This window comes from Lagopus leucura, unplaced genomic scaffold (genome assembly GCF_019238085.1).
Source record: "Lagopus leucura isolate 7727_CA_CO unplaced genomic scaffold, USGS_WTPT01 Super-Scaffold_100157, whole genome shotgun sequence".
NCBI lineage: Eukaryota > Metazoa > Chordata > Aves > Galliformes > Phasianidae > Lagopus > Lagopus leucura.
Genome location: NW_024962334.1, coordinates 25,333,530 through 25,348,409, shown reverse-complemented (window position 1 = coordinate 25,348,409; position 14,880 = coordinate 25,333,530). Strand labels below are relative to the sequence as shown.

The window sequence follows — 14,880 nt, the reverse complement described above, 5'->3', positions numbered from 1 at the left end:
ACACGTGCAATCAAAGCAATTATTCTTCAAAAATTAATTAACTTTTTTTCTAAATCCAAGCCCTTAGAATATTTCCCATTAGTAATAGCAGGTCTGTGCTTTTTATGTTTGTTATAGCAGATGTTCTTTACATCCCAGGTTTTTTCAGAACAACACCACAGTGACATGGTGGATGAAAGACTGGGTCTGCAAAAAGTGTATCAGGCAGTGTCATTGAAAGTCTGAGCCAGAGCCCTCTGAAGGCACTGGGAATTGTGGCTTATGCTCATATTTTTCATAGTTTGTTAAGAGGGAGTGAATCTCCATTATTAAAAAAGAATAGAATGACATTCTTTATTTGTATTGCATGTAACTTTTTCCCAACAAGAAAAAGATATTGGTGGAATAATCTATCATTGCACATACAGATGCCTGGCTCTGTGACCCCAAGAGGCTGGCAGGCTCTATAGTGACTACCAGGCAGCAAATCCATTTAGTAAATAGGCTTCTAAGGAGTGCTGGGAAAGTGTAACTGGCTGTGGTGCACCAGAATGATAAAGGAAAGAACATTTAGGCAAATGAGAAGGAAATTGAAGACTAAGGTTTGTGTGACAGTATTCTGTAAAGTGATTCCTTGCCCCTCATGGAACCATGGGAAGAGGCAGAAAGACGGACTTTCGTTATCTTGACTGGATGGTACAAGGAGGAAGAATACAGGTCCATTATGAATTGAGGATAATTTCAGTATGAAGTACTTTATTTGAAATTCAGCTGAATAAGATGTTAGGGAGCTGCAAAAGGGAGTTTGCTGTGTAAGGGAAGGTGAGCCAGGAGCTGATGGTGACAGCAAAGCAGGGATGACACAGTGCCAGCAGAAGAAAAGCACACGTGATGGTCAAAAGGGTCAGCCAGATGTCTGATGATTCCAGCCAAGTACATAGCAACAGGGAGAGAGTCAGTGGTACAAGACCAATGAGGAACAAGATCAGGCACAGGCAGGCAGTCATTGTTCAGACAAGGTCCATGACTAAGAGCTGAGCTTAATGCTGCTTCAGAGCCAAGGGCTCGCTTTCCAGCAAGGATTCTTCTGAGTGACTCTCACAGCTTTTCTCCGGAGTCTGATCCAAGGTGCAAGGCACCACAACATTGGTGCTGGGCTTGAGCACGGGTGGCTGAACTCCAGGAAGAGCCTATATGTGCAGGCACTAACAAGGTGAATACTGTGTGATGTTTAGTTTGCCACTGTACTTCTAGAAAGTAATAATTGAGCGTTTAAAACAGAAACAGTGAAAGAAACAAAAATGCACAAGAACATACTGTTATGCAACAACGCTGCTGCTGAAAATGAAGTCTTATAAGCTCTGTATTTTACTGTACCGGATGGGTGAAAGGATGTAATTATTATGTGTGTTACATAAATGACTTCCCGAAGTGGGAACAACAGACAGGCACATATATAAGTGCCAGAATACTCAAAAATAAGATGGGGGAACAGGAATGTCCTCCCTTACACACATACATACACACACACAAAAGGCATAACAGACTTTTGGGAAGAAAGCAATCAGTGGAGCACTGTGATATTACTGACATAAAATATACATGCAATAAAATAAATTGTGCCTACTGCAAATTATCAGTGTATTTTCAAGAAATCAGAATAAAATGAAATGAACAAATTAACCACCTCTTACTATTTTAAATAATATGAGGAAGCTTATTAATAACACATCTGAGTGGGATAGTTTTAAGGAAAGAGTCATGTAAACTGCTGGAGAGTACTATACTGGAATCAGAGCATTACTGCTTAACACGTGGAAATGACAGTGAAAATGTAAAAGGAAGCTGAAATCACTCTAGCAAGGTAGAGGAGACTGTTATAAAGAGGAAGAAATCCTTCAAGTGACTGGAACTGTATTTAAAACAAGACGATGCAAAGTATGATAAGCTCTAGTAGAATAAATAAAAATATAATTTATTAGGTGGAATGGAAAAATGTTTCAGGATCCATTAGATGAGAGAACCCAAGTTGTTATTAACTCATATTTCAAAGGCAGCAAGGAACATGCCAGCATCCATCGGGACAACTGATCGTTCTTGAAAGTGTGTACTTAGATAGGGAAATGAACTCTTCCCACCAGTGTTCTCCGTGAAAAAAAGATGCTCTTCTCTAGTGCGAGAAGGCTCAGCAGAAAATCTTATCTGAATTTGAAGTTACTGTGGAAGCAGCTACTAATAAAATATTAAGAGAAAAGATAAGATACTGATAAGATATTAAGAAACCACCACTAATGCAAAAATTCAAAAATAACTCATGCATGGAACAGTTGAAATACTCTTTTATAGGACCGGGCAGTAAATAAAATACCAGATGAAATTCAATCAAGATAAATGCAAAGGAAACGAAATGTGGGGTAGATAAATGTAAAGAAATTGATGATCCTGAGGAAGAGCAATCCTAACTTCACAAATGAAATGACAGACTCTGATCCAACCAGTCTTATTTGAAGAACAGGATCTTAGAATTTTTTTCACAAAAGTGCTGGTTCAGTGCTGTGTAGCAGTCAGTGCCCACTCCACATCTCAAAGATTAAAAAAAAAAAAAAAAAAAAAATCGTAAAAATTACTAGGACAAGAATAGAGAACAAACCAGAAAATGTCCTTAGACAACTGAATAAATGTACAATTTGTCTGCATTTCAGTGCTGTTCTTCCTTTACAGAAAGGATGTACAAGTGCTGATCTGAAAGTAATGCCTTCTATTTCACCACGTTGGCCCATGACATCAGATAATGATATTGGAGTTGTGGCAGTAGAGATTGAATCTTCCTGCTGGTATTGCATTACATTTTATTCCTGTGTGATAGATGGTAGCAGAGGGGCAGTCTGACAGAATGGCGACTGATGTGGAAGTGTGTATGAAGCAAAGATGTGTCACTGAATTACTCGATGCAGAAAAAATTGCATCTAGTGACATTCATCAACACTTCCTGAATGCTTATGGAGACCAAACAATGGATATGAACACAGTGAGGCAATGGCTAGTAAAACTGTGAAACAGTGGGTCATCTCCACTGGCACAGGAACTTGTTCTTGGCTGGCAAAAATAATTAGCTAAGCATGGTGCCTATGTTGAAACATAGTGTTTTGTAGCTGATAATTTGTTCTATTGGCGTTATTGTGCTCTTTGTATCTATTGTAGTTTCCACAGGCATTACTTCTGGAGTAACTTACGTATTAAGTTTGAAAAAAACTCAAGGAAAACAAGAATTACCAAAGAAATGAAACAGCTTCCCTGTCAGCAGTGACTGAGGGGCTGGGATTCCTCAGCCTGGAAAAGGGAGGAGCTAACAGATGGAACAGAACAGCATAAAAGCCAGGTTACAAAAATGCAAAATGATACTGTTGCCATACACAGGATGGTAGGTTCATAGGAAATTTTATGGAATTCTGTGCCAAATTATGTCATAAAAAAGATTCTTATGAGAAAGATTCTCAGAAGAAAGGTTCATTACAGGTCACTAAGTGGACAACGCACACCTGGATCAAGAAAGTCTCAAAACTGAAAATAATTGGAAGTTGGAAAATCAGTAGAAAGTATCATACATACTTATTCTGTACCTGCCTTTCCCTGTCTTTCTCTGAATCTGAACCAATACAACACCTCTATGGTCTAATGCTTTATTATTTATGTATTATTATTAACTATTTTTTTTTATTATATAGCTAAATTATATACACTTAGCAGACAAAGAAAATATTGCTTATTTGATGAGCTTGCTGTCTGAATATCAAATAAAATTATATTAAAATGGAAATTTTAAATAAAAATTCTTACTATTCCTTTTAGCTTTTTTAATAGCTTTTATGTCTACAGGTTTCAATCCTGACTCAAAGTTCTACTACATCACATAAATCATAGAGAGAAAAACAATGCAAAAATGGAAATACTGAGTAATAAATAAATAATAGTAAATAATACTATTCCAAACAGATTTTGGAATGTAAGCACAGGACGAAAAACAGAAAGGGATGGCGATGACAGAACAGTAAAAGTTAACTGTGAGACAATAGGAGAGACAGTATCCATTGAACCTTACAACATATTTGGGAAGTGTGGTAGTACAAGGGTGTTTTGAGAGGAAACACAAACTGAGTTTGCAGGTATTTACGTGGAACACATTCTGAGTACGAAGGATGCCTAGAAAAAAATGGTTGTCTTAAAATGTAACAGAGAACAGGAGGCAATACACTGTACAAAACAAATATGTACGTCAAATGTCATCTGCCATAAATAAATGGCAGGCAAAAGAAAGAGTAGTCTGTGAAGTGTATTGAAATCAGACCCAAGTAATTTATGACAGATGCAGCAGACGAGGGGAAATCACTGGAGGGATAAAATGAAAAAGGAACATGGTAGAAACTGAGAAAAAAAATCATTACAATAGATATGGCAACATCAGAATTGCACTTTCAAAAATCAGACAAAGGAATATTGATGTAAATGAGAAGGGAGATGAGCCTAGACATGACTTTTTGCTAAATAAGGAGATAGGAAAGCTGCAGCTAGATGTGTTTTGCACTGAATCTTTAAGACGTGCCTTTAGTGGCAGGATCTGCAGTGAGGTCTGTGTTGAGAATAATGTCCTTTGCGTGCACATGAGTGGCAGGGGTGGTGTCACTGTGACTGCAAAAGGAGATAAGTGACCAGGGAAAAGGAGGAAGGTCTCTGCTTTAGGTTTGTCAAGATTGAGATGACAAAGATTTACAAAATGGCATTTTTATTAAGTGAAAATAAGCAGTTGGTGAAGGAGCTGCAGGACTAGGACTCCACACAGAGGCTTGCTGAGGTCTGCATTTCAGCACTGGGAATAGAGAGTAGGAGTTGACTGCCTGTGAGCCTCCATTTGAGCATGGGCAACTTACACGAGACCTGTCTGCAGCAGAAACAGACAAATCCATCTTTGCCAATCCATGGGTTTAACACCTGCATCCCATACCAGCAAGTAAAAGGGAAAGTGGGGCAAAGCTCTATCTAAAAATGAAAGAAGACACACATTGCTCTGTGTGACAGAGCTAAATGACAGCACTATTTCTAATATTTCTTAATGCTTGCAATCTTAACGCTTCGTTTATTTATTTATTTATTTATTTATATTTCAGAAAGTTTTCTATTGCAAATGTGTATGACCAACTTTTACTTTTCTCAGATCTTTTACAACATGAGAACCATATAATCAACAAAATCCATAATTAATCAAATGAGGCTGAGACTGGCTTAAGGAGTGCATGAAATACTGGTGTACATGAAGGGAATATTGCTGGCAGTATTTGACTTACTTTATTCTTTCAAACTCTTATTGTTCATAGACTGTTGATGCTGGTTTTTCCTCTATTTGTGATTTAAAATAGCAAATATATCTGATTCAGTCTTTTTCTCTTTATATTTTGCCATAAAATATGAGATAAAAGAGCAGAGATCACAGAGAGGTGCTTGCTGTAATGGTGCAGTTAAAGAGTGAAAGCTGGAATAATTCGCTTTGGGAAGGTACTTGAAAAGGTCAGTCTCCCTACTACAGATGGTGATGTTTTGATGGATAAAAAAAGAGTTTGCTGTTTGGATTTAGACAGGTAGGTCATGGCTTTAACTGTCTGCTCACTGACAGGAAAAAAAAATAGATATAGTTCCTCATAATATTTCACCATTCACAGTTGATGGATGAGTTAAAAACATACCTTTTCTTCAGTTTATTCTCTAGGTGAGGAAATTTTGTATTATTGTATTTCTTTCTTTGAAAACATGACACTTTCATTAAACTAAAGATGATATTTTAAAGTCAATTTATGTGAATACAATCATATTCTCTCCTGATTTGGTATTGTATAACTCCCTCTAAAATTGTCTTTACAGAATCATGACAAAGATTCTTTTTTCTTAGGGCAAAAGTACAGTTAGAAGATATTATCTTCTCTCCTTCTGTAGCAGTTGAAGAGTTGCACTGAAATGGAGATTCAGACACCTGCTTTTGTAGTCGACTGTGCACTGAAGTACAGGCCTGGAGAGAACCATTAGAATGTGGAGATAATTGAAAGACCTGATGTATTTGACATGACCTGATATACTGAAGAATTTCTAGAAATTTTTTAGATGTTGTGCTAGTGATGCAGTTGCCATGACATTTTCATAGTGGATGTGCTATTTCAGCTCCTTGTAACTTCACTCTAAAAATTATCTTTTAAGATAATTTCTTGTGCGTTTACAAGAATAGTATTCAAAGGTGCTAAACCGACACCTAAACACCATCTATTTAATGTGGGCATTTACAGTGCCCAGCTCCCAGCAGTGTGCCATTAACACCTTATTTCTTAAATCAGGAAGGCAGCTGCACATTTTCATATACTTGGCTATCTGCTGAGATTGACAAAGGTCAGACATTTCCTCTGAAGGCTTCTTTCATTTGGAGCATGAACTCTCCTTTCTTTTCCCTTTACGTGAAACAATCCAAATCAACTAAAGGAGGTTAAAATGTCTGAAGGGGTACTTATCATTCAATAGCTGCTTTAATAGCCAGAAGCTTCCACAGAATAATATTACAGACTGTTTTTTGTTTGTTTGTTTGTTTTTAAGCTTTTTTCTATGCTATACTTTTTATATAGTTATAATTATTGAATTAGAAGGACTTGCTGCTAAGTGCTATCTTTGTAGTGCACAGAAGCTTGAGGAAACAGTGAATAAATATTAAGTACTTTACACTTGTATTTTTATTGATGTGTTGGTTCTTTTTTTTCTGTTGATGAATGAGAATGTGCAGGTAAGAACTGGAATAGTACTAGCATGACAAGCTAGTATTGAATCAAGCTGATTCAAAACCTGGAAGATCTATACTCTCTGATGTACATCTACTTCAACTTTCACATTAAGAGGAATTGAAAGATCTTCCACCACTCTTTCTCCACCTTTACCTGTAATCTTTCTGAGTTATCCTGCCAGTTCTGGCTACATTTCCAGTATGAGCCCACAGATGAAGTCCCTCTACTTGTCATATTAGGGTTGAAATTATATGTGAAGTGGGATGGGGATACCAATGAACAGGAAATAATAATAATAATAATAATAATAACAACAAAATAATAATAATAATAATAATAATAATAATAATAAAACATTCCAGGTGTGAAAAGCTAAGACGTATGCAACCCTTAAGGAAACAGGAAGGTGATCAGAGTTTTGAAGGGAACACCAGATTGCCTGGGTAGAGAGTGCATTTGGGTAGGCGTGATAGAACCAGAGTTAGGAATGGTGTATTCAAAGGAGGAAGACTAACCACGTAAACTCTTTGGGTACTTAGCACCGCTGTTTAATAAAACAATCTTCCACACGGGGGAACCGAGGGACACCCTAGTGATTTTTGTTGAGATGCTCTTCCCAATCATCAGGATTTCGAAAGTCACCGTAAACGCGCACAGGACTCTGCCGGTCCGGACGGACGGACGGACGGACCACTCGACTCGCACCCAGCCCCGCGGAGCCCCCGCCCCCCCGACGCGGAGATGAAGCTCCTGGCTGCAACCGGGCGGACTACGGGCAGCACCCGCCTCCTCCTCGCCTTCACCTCGCTACGCGCAGCCGCAGCGCCTTCGCACATGCGCTGTTGGGTCGGCGGCGGGCGGGCGAGGGTCTGCATCCGGGTCGCCGTCGTGCCGCCGCCGTGCCCATTGTCTGGGGAGGGGGTCCGAGGCTCAGCGGTCCGCGCCCGAGGGGCTGAGGCGGCGCCGCGCTGCCGCCGCCTGGACACGTTCCCAGTTGCCGCCGCTCACCTGCGTAGCCTTTAGTAAGTGCTTCTCAGCGGCTCCTACCGCCCCTTCCCCGGGGAGAGCGCGGAGGCGCTCGGCGGGACGGGGGCAGCCCAGCGTCTCTCCGGGATGTCGGGCGGGTCGGGTCCTCCTGCCGTGTCGTATCTCCGGCGCTGGATGGCGGAACGCCTGGAGGTGCTGCAGGGAAGCGGCTCCCTTCGCCAGCCCGGGCCCGGGGTGGTGCCGGTGCCGGCTATACGCGGTGCCCGGGGTGTGAGTGGTTCCCCCGTCCCTGGCACGGTGAAGCCGGTGCCGGCAGCACTAGTGTGCGGGCTGCCCCGTCGGGTTAACGCCGCACGTCTAAGCACGCTGCGTGTTCATTGTGCTGTCTAATAGGAGTACTGTGCTTCTTTCTGCAGTGGACCGCAGCTCGAAGAGGAGACAAGTGAAGCCTCTGGCGGCTTCCCTGCTGGAAGCTTTAGATTATGATAGCTCTGATGACAGTGATTTTAAAGTTGGAGATGCTTCAGGTAAATATATTTCCTCATCGCCTCTGTTGAGAATTACTTCATTTTTGTTTTAGGGTTGCTTGTTTAATGTCACGCAGGAGATAGAGTGGTATTAGTGAGCTGCTGGGACGTGGGGCTGGAAGGGCTTCAGTTGCATAACTGAAGATTCCATGCTGCAGATAGGAAACAACTGATCAAGTAAAACATACAGTGCTGCCTTTGAACATAAATTTTTCACAGTGGAAAACTCTGTTATCAAATAAGTTTTGGCAGAAGCATTTCAGCAGTTTCTGTGCTGATTGTCATGGCTATTTCTGTTGCTTTTTATTTCCTCAGTCAAAAGACAACTTTGGAAACTTTAGCTTCTTTTGGTATTGGAGTAACTGCTGTAAAGCCATTTTGTTTTGAATAAGTCTGGATAGTAATTTGGTGAGGACTGAGGAACCTGCCTGACTTCTCAAGGGTAATTCCACTCTGAGTGAACATCTTAAACAGAAAGATAATCTCTTCAAGTTTTTATTCTATATTATTATTGTTAATATTTTTTACAACAGACTTAGGATGTCTTCTGTGATAGTTGTGTAGAAAGATGTAAGCATTTCATACCAGAAGTCCTTGCTTTGGGATGTGTTCTTGTAGTGCTCTTCGCTGTGCATTCCTCAATCTGAATGAACATCCACAGAAACTGAAAGTAGACAAGATGCTGAATAAATTGAGCTCTCCTGGAGAGAGAGAGGAGGGGGAGAAAAGGGGCAGGACTCTGTTTGTTAAAAGCTGCATGGTGGATGTTTTACGTCATGCTCAGGGAAACAGGCAAAGAAAAGCAGTGTATTTAAGCTATAAGGGAAGCATTATGACACCTTGCCAAAGAACTGTACTTTCTTCATTCTGCACTGGAGACGTTGATCTATGTTTTCATCTGACTTTATCTTGCAAAAATATTCCCCATCTCCTTGTAATTACGTCTTTTTCTTTTTTAATCATCTATGAAGATCGTGTGTATTAATGAACTTGAGAAGAGCTCAGTGGTCATTTCACCAGTACCAGTTCTGTGTGAAGTTTTGAAGGCTTTTCTTGTTTGCTTCTATAATACTGCTTTGGGATTTTTTTTTTTAATCCCTCCTTTAGGTCCCAAATAAAATCTCTCCATTTTGCATTAGAAATGTAGGCTGCGTTTGAAGGAAAAAGAAATACAATATGAAACGTGGACATGCAATCCAGAGCAACGTATTATTTGATAAGAAAGCGGTTATTCATTACTTAAAAGTAATGAAAGCTTTCGGTCTCAACTTTGTATGGATGGAAAGGACTATTTTGTTGTTGATTTTTCAACTTTCAGAATATGTATGTGTGCAAGGGGGAACAGTGTCCACCTCAGAGTGGTTCAACTTCAGTTGCATTTTGAGGAATTTGAATCTCTTTTAAAGCTACTAAATGGACTCAACTGTATAATTGGAAAAACCCAATGGGTTACTCTTTTGTGTTTGAATATCTTATATAACTTCCTTTTGCATAACATTAAGTGAAAATGTTTTTGAAACAACAGTGTTGGATGTTTTTCACTTTTTTTTTTTTTTTCTTCAAACATTATCTTTAGTGTGGAAAAAAAACTTTGTGAGGATTTGGAGGAGTAGGAAGTTATTAAATGTATAGTATCTTAAACTGAATGAGAAGTTGTTGTTGTACAGTTCATTTGGATAGCTGCAAAATATTTGAAATAGGGCATCTGTGATGATTTCAAAAGAGGCTGGTATAAAATACCCTTACGTTTCTTTGTACTTAATCCATTTCATGTAAGTGGAAGACGTACTAAAACAAAGGCACTTAGATAAATAAAATTGATCAAAGTTTGTAGGTATGTATGTATACTATATTTGTAGGGAAAAAAAATGGTGTACACAGAAACTCACCTACCAGGCGAATTCTGGATTGCTGTTGATAGGATACTGATAGACAACGTATTTTCCTTTTGCTGTCTGCAGGATTTAGTCTTCAAAGCATAGTATGTAGTTCTCCTCTAGAGTCAAGGTTGTTGCTCTTTTCCTTCTTTCAGTGGGCTCCATGTGCAGCCTGTTGCAAGTCATGGTCTGTATACATACAGTATTTAGTGGTTCTTTGAGTTCAGAATTTCACTGCACAATTTGCTTATAGAGGGGATTAAATAAATAGGGGCACAGGTGATCTTTCTACATTGTAAATGACCACTAAGTCTACTTATGGCTCAAAAAGATTCCTTATCTGTGTTAATTCTATTGCTCTGCATTGCATGTTTTATTTGAGTCATAAATATGTCTATAAGTAGCAATTTTTAAATTAAAAAAGAAGCAAATTTGACAGCTAAAGGTTCAAGGACTATCTAGACTATCTAAACACTGAATTAAAATTGTTCTGAAGTTGTTTACTCCCTGATGATTTTGTTACATCCATATGTATGAGCTTAAGGATTTTAAGTGATATGTGGGAGTAGATGATAATGTGCAAGTCTAGGAGGACTGAACCCTCAACATTAAAATTTCTATGCATGTTCTATCAGATTTCAGGGAATATGTGATGCGGTAAGGATTTGATAAGTTGATGTTTGGTATTTATAGGAAGGAATTATAACTGCTGAATTTTGTATTCAGAATCTTGATGTCTCAGTGACTCTTTCATTACAGGAAGTATATTTAATAGCCTAGCATCCATTTTCATTGCAAAACTTTCAGTAGGAAATATGCCATTTACTTACTGTGTTATTTTCTTATGGGTTTATGTTACACTAACAGCAATTATTGACTTTTCTATTCCGAAGAAAAATTATAACATCAGTTTAAAGGAATTGATTTTAGGCGCTGTTATGTTATTGTCAAATTATTTAATAGAAATAATTTCAGGCCTGTTGGCTTTGTATTATTTTAATGCTAAGTAATTATTTTTTTTCCTAGCTCCTCTTTCATTGTTTCTTCATTAATTGCTTCTAAAGTTGTTCCTTGAACAAGCACAATACGTGAATTTAAGGACTGAATCTCTTTTTCAGTGTAACTAAGAAAAGTGTAGTTGAATTCAGCCTTAAGGAGCTGAATTCAGTCATTACTTCTGCTAAAAGTCCCCTGGACTTTCATTTTTAGGGGCATTTTATAAATGTTTGGGATTTTTTCTTTTGTGTTGAGCATAAAGACTGACTTGCAGAAATACCATGTACTGTTATTCTCATTGAGGTCGATAGGAGCTCTGTTTAAATCATGTGATGATTTATATAAATGCATCTATTAGGTGTTCTGAAACACTTGTATTTGCAACTTTTGATTTCTCTGTCTTTATATAATTTGTTTCCTCTTCCATTGTTTCTTTCCTGTGCAGGATGTTGTCATATAAAAAGGTTTGCAGAGCATCAAATTGCAGTTGTGATAAACACAACTGAAATACAGATGAAGAAACTAAAGAGTTTTGTTTTTGAGAGTGGACTTGGGGAATGTTTTCCCAGACAGAGAGGACAAGATAATTTACTTAGTGATCAGCTCTGCTGCATTTTTTTTTTTCCAAGTAATTGCACAATATTAGTTATTGTAATTGAATTTGAAGACTTAACTTTGTGTTAGCTATATACAATAGCTATATGCTATACTACATATAGCTGTCTACCAATCAAGGGTATTTTGGAGTGACTGACTGGTGTTTTGATCTGGTGTTTTCTTTGGAAGTGCTGAGGCTCCTGTTATTCTTTGTGTGTCCTGACAGTCATCATGGCTTTCATTCTGGTAACTTAAGGGTTTTATGATGAAGTAACATTGTTTTTCTTTGTTTCCTCCTGCTGTGACTTTTGTGTCTTATCTTTGCAGTAATGGTTACAAAACCATTGCTCGTACAAAACCTTGTACTTGTTCATTAAGACAGAATGCAAATTTGAATTCATGGTCTCCTACTTAGCTATTTAATACTTCTAATTTACTTTCTCTTGCATCTCCCCTTTTTTGTGTGTGTATGTATGCCTGTCTTGCCTATTTTGTGCTGCTTAGCTTCTGAGCTTCAGTAACTCAGTGGGATGGACTGTTTACAGTGTGTCCACTTCTCAAGGAAGATACGATGTTTCAATTGTCAGCCATGTACTTGTGGCAGTGCCTCAGCGACTTAGTCTCCATTTATCATGTCCCTCTTTCAAGAGGTCAAACTCCTAGGAATCCAACTGTATGGAATATTATGGAATATTTAGCAGTGAAAGTTTGCTGAGAGAAGTCATGGGGCATATAATACTTCATCTAAATGAGTTCAAAAGACAGTTCAAAGTTCAAAGACTAAGCCTGAAACTGGGAAATGTCAAGTGAATTCAAGAGGTTGGGTAACTGATTCCATCTGTCTTGCAGAAGTCTGAGGCAGTTGAGGCAGTGCCTATGGACTCAAAGTTAGCTTGAAGTTTTGAGTGCTTTTAAGATTTGAATAGATATCTGTGAAGATGCTGTGATATCACTGCTGCTAGTGTAGAAGTGAGAAAACTACTTATTAAAAACCTTTGTTTCTCCTTTTTTTTTTTTCCTTCTTTTTCTTTCTATTAAATAAATACATCTTCTGAAATGATTGTAACAGTGGGTAATTGTTTTCATTTCCTGGACTTCCAGCCTCCATGGTGGTTAGAGACTTTTTTTCATCTCTTCTTTCAGAAATAAACTTCCCACCTCAGAACAGTAGTATCTTAATTGGTTGTGATTTTTGTTCTTTATGTTTACTATGTTTGTTCAGATGGTTCCAATTTTTTAATTGCTAGCATTACAGTATTGAATTGCCAATTGCCTACCTGGGTTTAAATATTTAAAGTAACTCTACCTTCATCTTTTGCGCAATAGTTTAAAAAAGCCAGTGTCATAACGTCGAAAAAGAGAATCTAGGTTTATGTTCAAAATGAAGTGTTAAGTCACTTCCATTGCTGCTTTCACTATAGCTTTGGGTTATCAGTTTGAGCACAGTGAAGCTGTATGATTTAATTCTAATAGATAACTGTGGTCAAGAGTTTACCAGTTACGTAACACTGCCTATGGCAATTCAAAAGTTCATTTAAATTTTCATGTATGGTCTGGTTTTCCTTGACTTCTTACATTGCATTATTAATATTAGAGTTTTGTCATTAGTTTAAATGTTTCTTTAAGGTATTTTGGAATCTTCAATATTAATTTTAGTTTCTAGTTCATGTATTTTGGAAATACAGCTGCTTTTACCCGTGCCTGATATAGCACATGTGAGCAGCTTGACTGTGGGCTTGTAGGTGTTGTAAAGTGTGATTCTAGCAGAGATATCTAGGTAATTTCTCAACTTCATGTAAAGGATTTGTTGTTCACCTTGTGACTGGGAGAAAAAGTTACTAGGTTACTGATCATAGTTACAGTAATTCAACTGTTTTTACCTCCAAAGAAATGAACCTCTCCTGTAGCCCTTTTGTTGTTTTTGTTGCTGTTTTGTTACTGTCTTCATAAAGGGGATGGTCTGAAGCATACTGCTAGATATGCTAGATGACAAAAAAAGAAAAAAAAAAAAAAAAAAAAAAAAATGCCAGATGCTTCTTTTCTATTATCTGAAATTGGTTAGGCTTTGCCAGTGTAAGAGGCAAGACCAAAATTGAGTCTATGATGTCTTCTAGCTAGCTTATCCTTCAAACTGCTTTTTACAGAGCTGTTTGATAAGCTTAACACTACACTGAAGAATCAACCTGTCTTCTCTGAGTGAGTAGCCTTCTATTTCAGTAGTGTAGCACACACTCTCAAGTATGTATGGATTTTCTTAGAATGGGTAGTGTTCAGTTGCCTGCAAAATGGACCTACAAAAATCCTGGTGTTTGTTTTTAAACTGCTGTAAGATACTGTAGTTTGTAACTATAGTAACTGTTTGTAACTGCTGAAAGATACTGTAGTATCTTTCCTCTGAAGTCTTGAGCGCAGCATGTGTTTGAATACTGGTGTTGTGGAGCTGCTTTTGTTTACCTTTGTTTACCTTCATTATACTTTTTCTGATGTTAATTCTGGTGCATAATGGAGATTATATACTGGAGAATTTCTCAGTTACTGCTTCAGGGTGTGAGTGCCACCTGCTCCTGTGCTCAGCAGTTAAAGCTACAATTTGTACAGAAGTAAATATACCATTATCTCTAATATTTGTTCTCAGCAGAACTCTGTATTCTTCACTATTTGACAGTGTATCTGGCCCAACCTTTTACTGAGAGTAGCTTGACTCTTTTCCATAGGAGATGACATAATGTGGTTGCCGATTTGAAAGAGCCATTCTTTAAGAATTTCTTTCAAGGAGAAAATTGTATGCTACAGTCTTTTTCTAACTGAAAGTGCATCTGACAGAAGAACTGCTGCAAAAATAGCTGTTATCACAGAACCGTTCTTTTTAGAGAAATACCTATCACAGTGGATGCATTCAAATAGAGATATCCTTTAGTATAGGTATCTCTGGTACGTGCATGCATGCAGATAGAAAATACAAAATGTAACATGCAGTCAAAAGAGAGAATTTGAAGGTGAGAAGTGAATGAAACTTAAGTTTATTTGTTCTCTGCTTTATACTGTTTGTATGGCATATAGCAGTTAGAGAGTATTCTTAGTGCAGCAGTATGGATGTACAAAATTCAC

The 14,880-nt window shown here is 38.1% G+C and overlaps 1 protein-coding gene across 2 annotated transcripts in view; it reads left to right on the top strand.

The window, feature by feature from the left end:
- The first annotated feature begins 7,727 nt into the window (after nucleotides 1-7,727).
- Nucleotides 7,728-14,880, top strand: part of PHF14 (PHD finger protein 14) — a 151,531-nt gene continuing 144,378 nt past the window's right edge. For both annotated transcript variants that reach the window (XM_042888710.1, XM_042888709.1), the window contains exons 1-2: nucleotides 7,728-7,810; nucleotides 8,192-8,302. In XM_042888710.1, coding sequence (XP_042744644.1) covers nucleotide 7,810; nucleotides 8,192-8,302 — 112 coding nt within the window. In that variant the 5' untranslated portion in view covers nucleotides 7,728-7,809. The remainder of the gene's footprint in view (nucleotides 7,811-8,191; nucleotides 8,303-14,880) is intronic.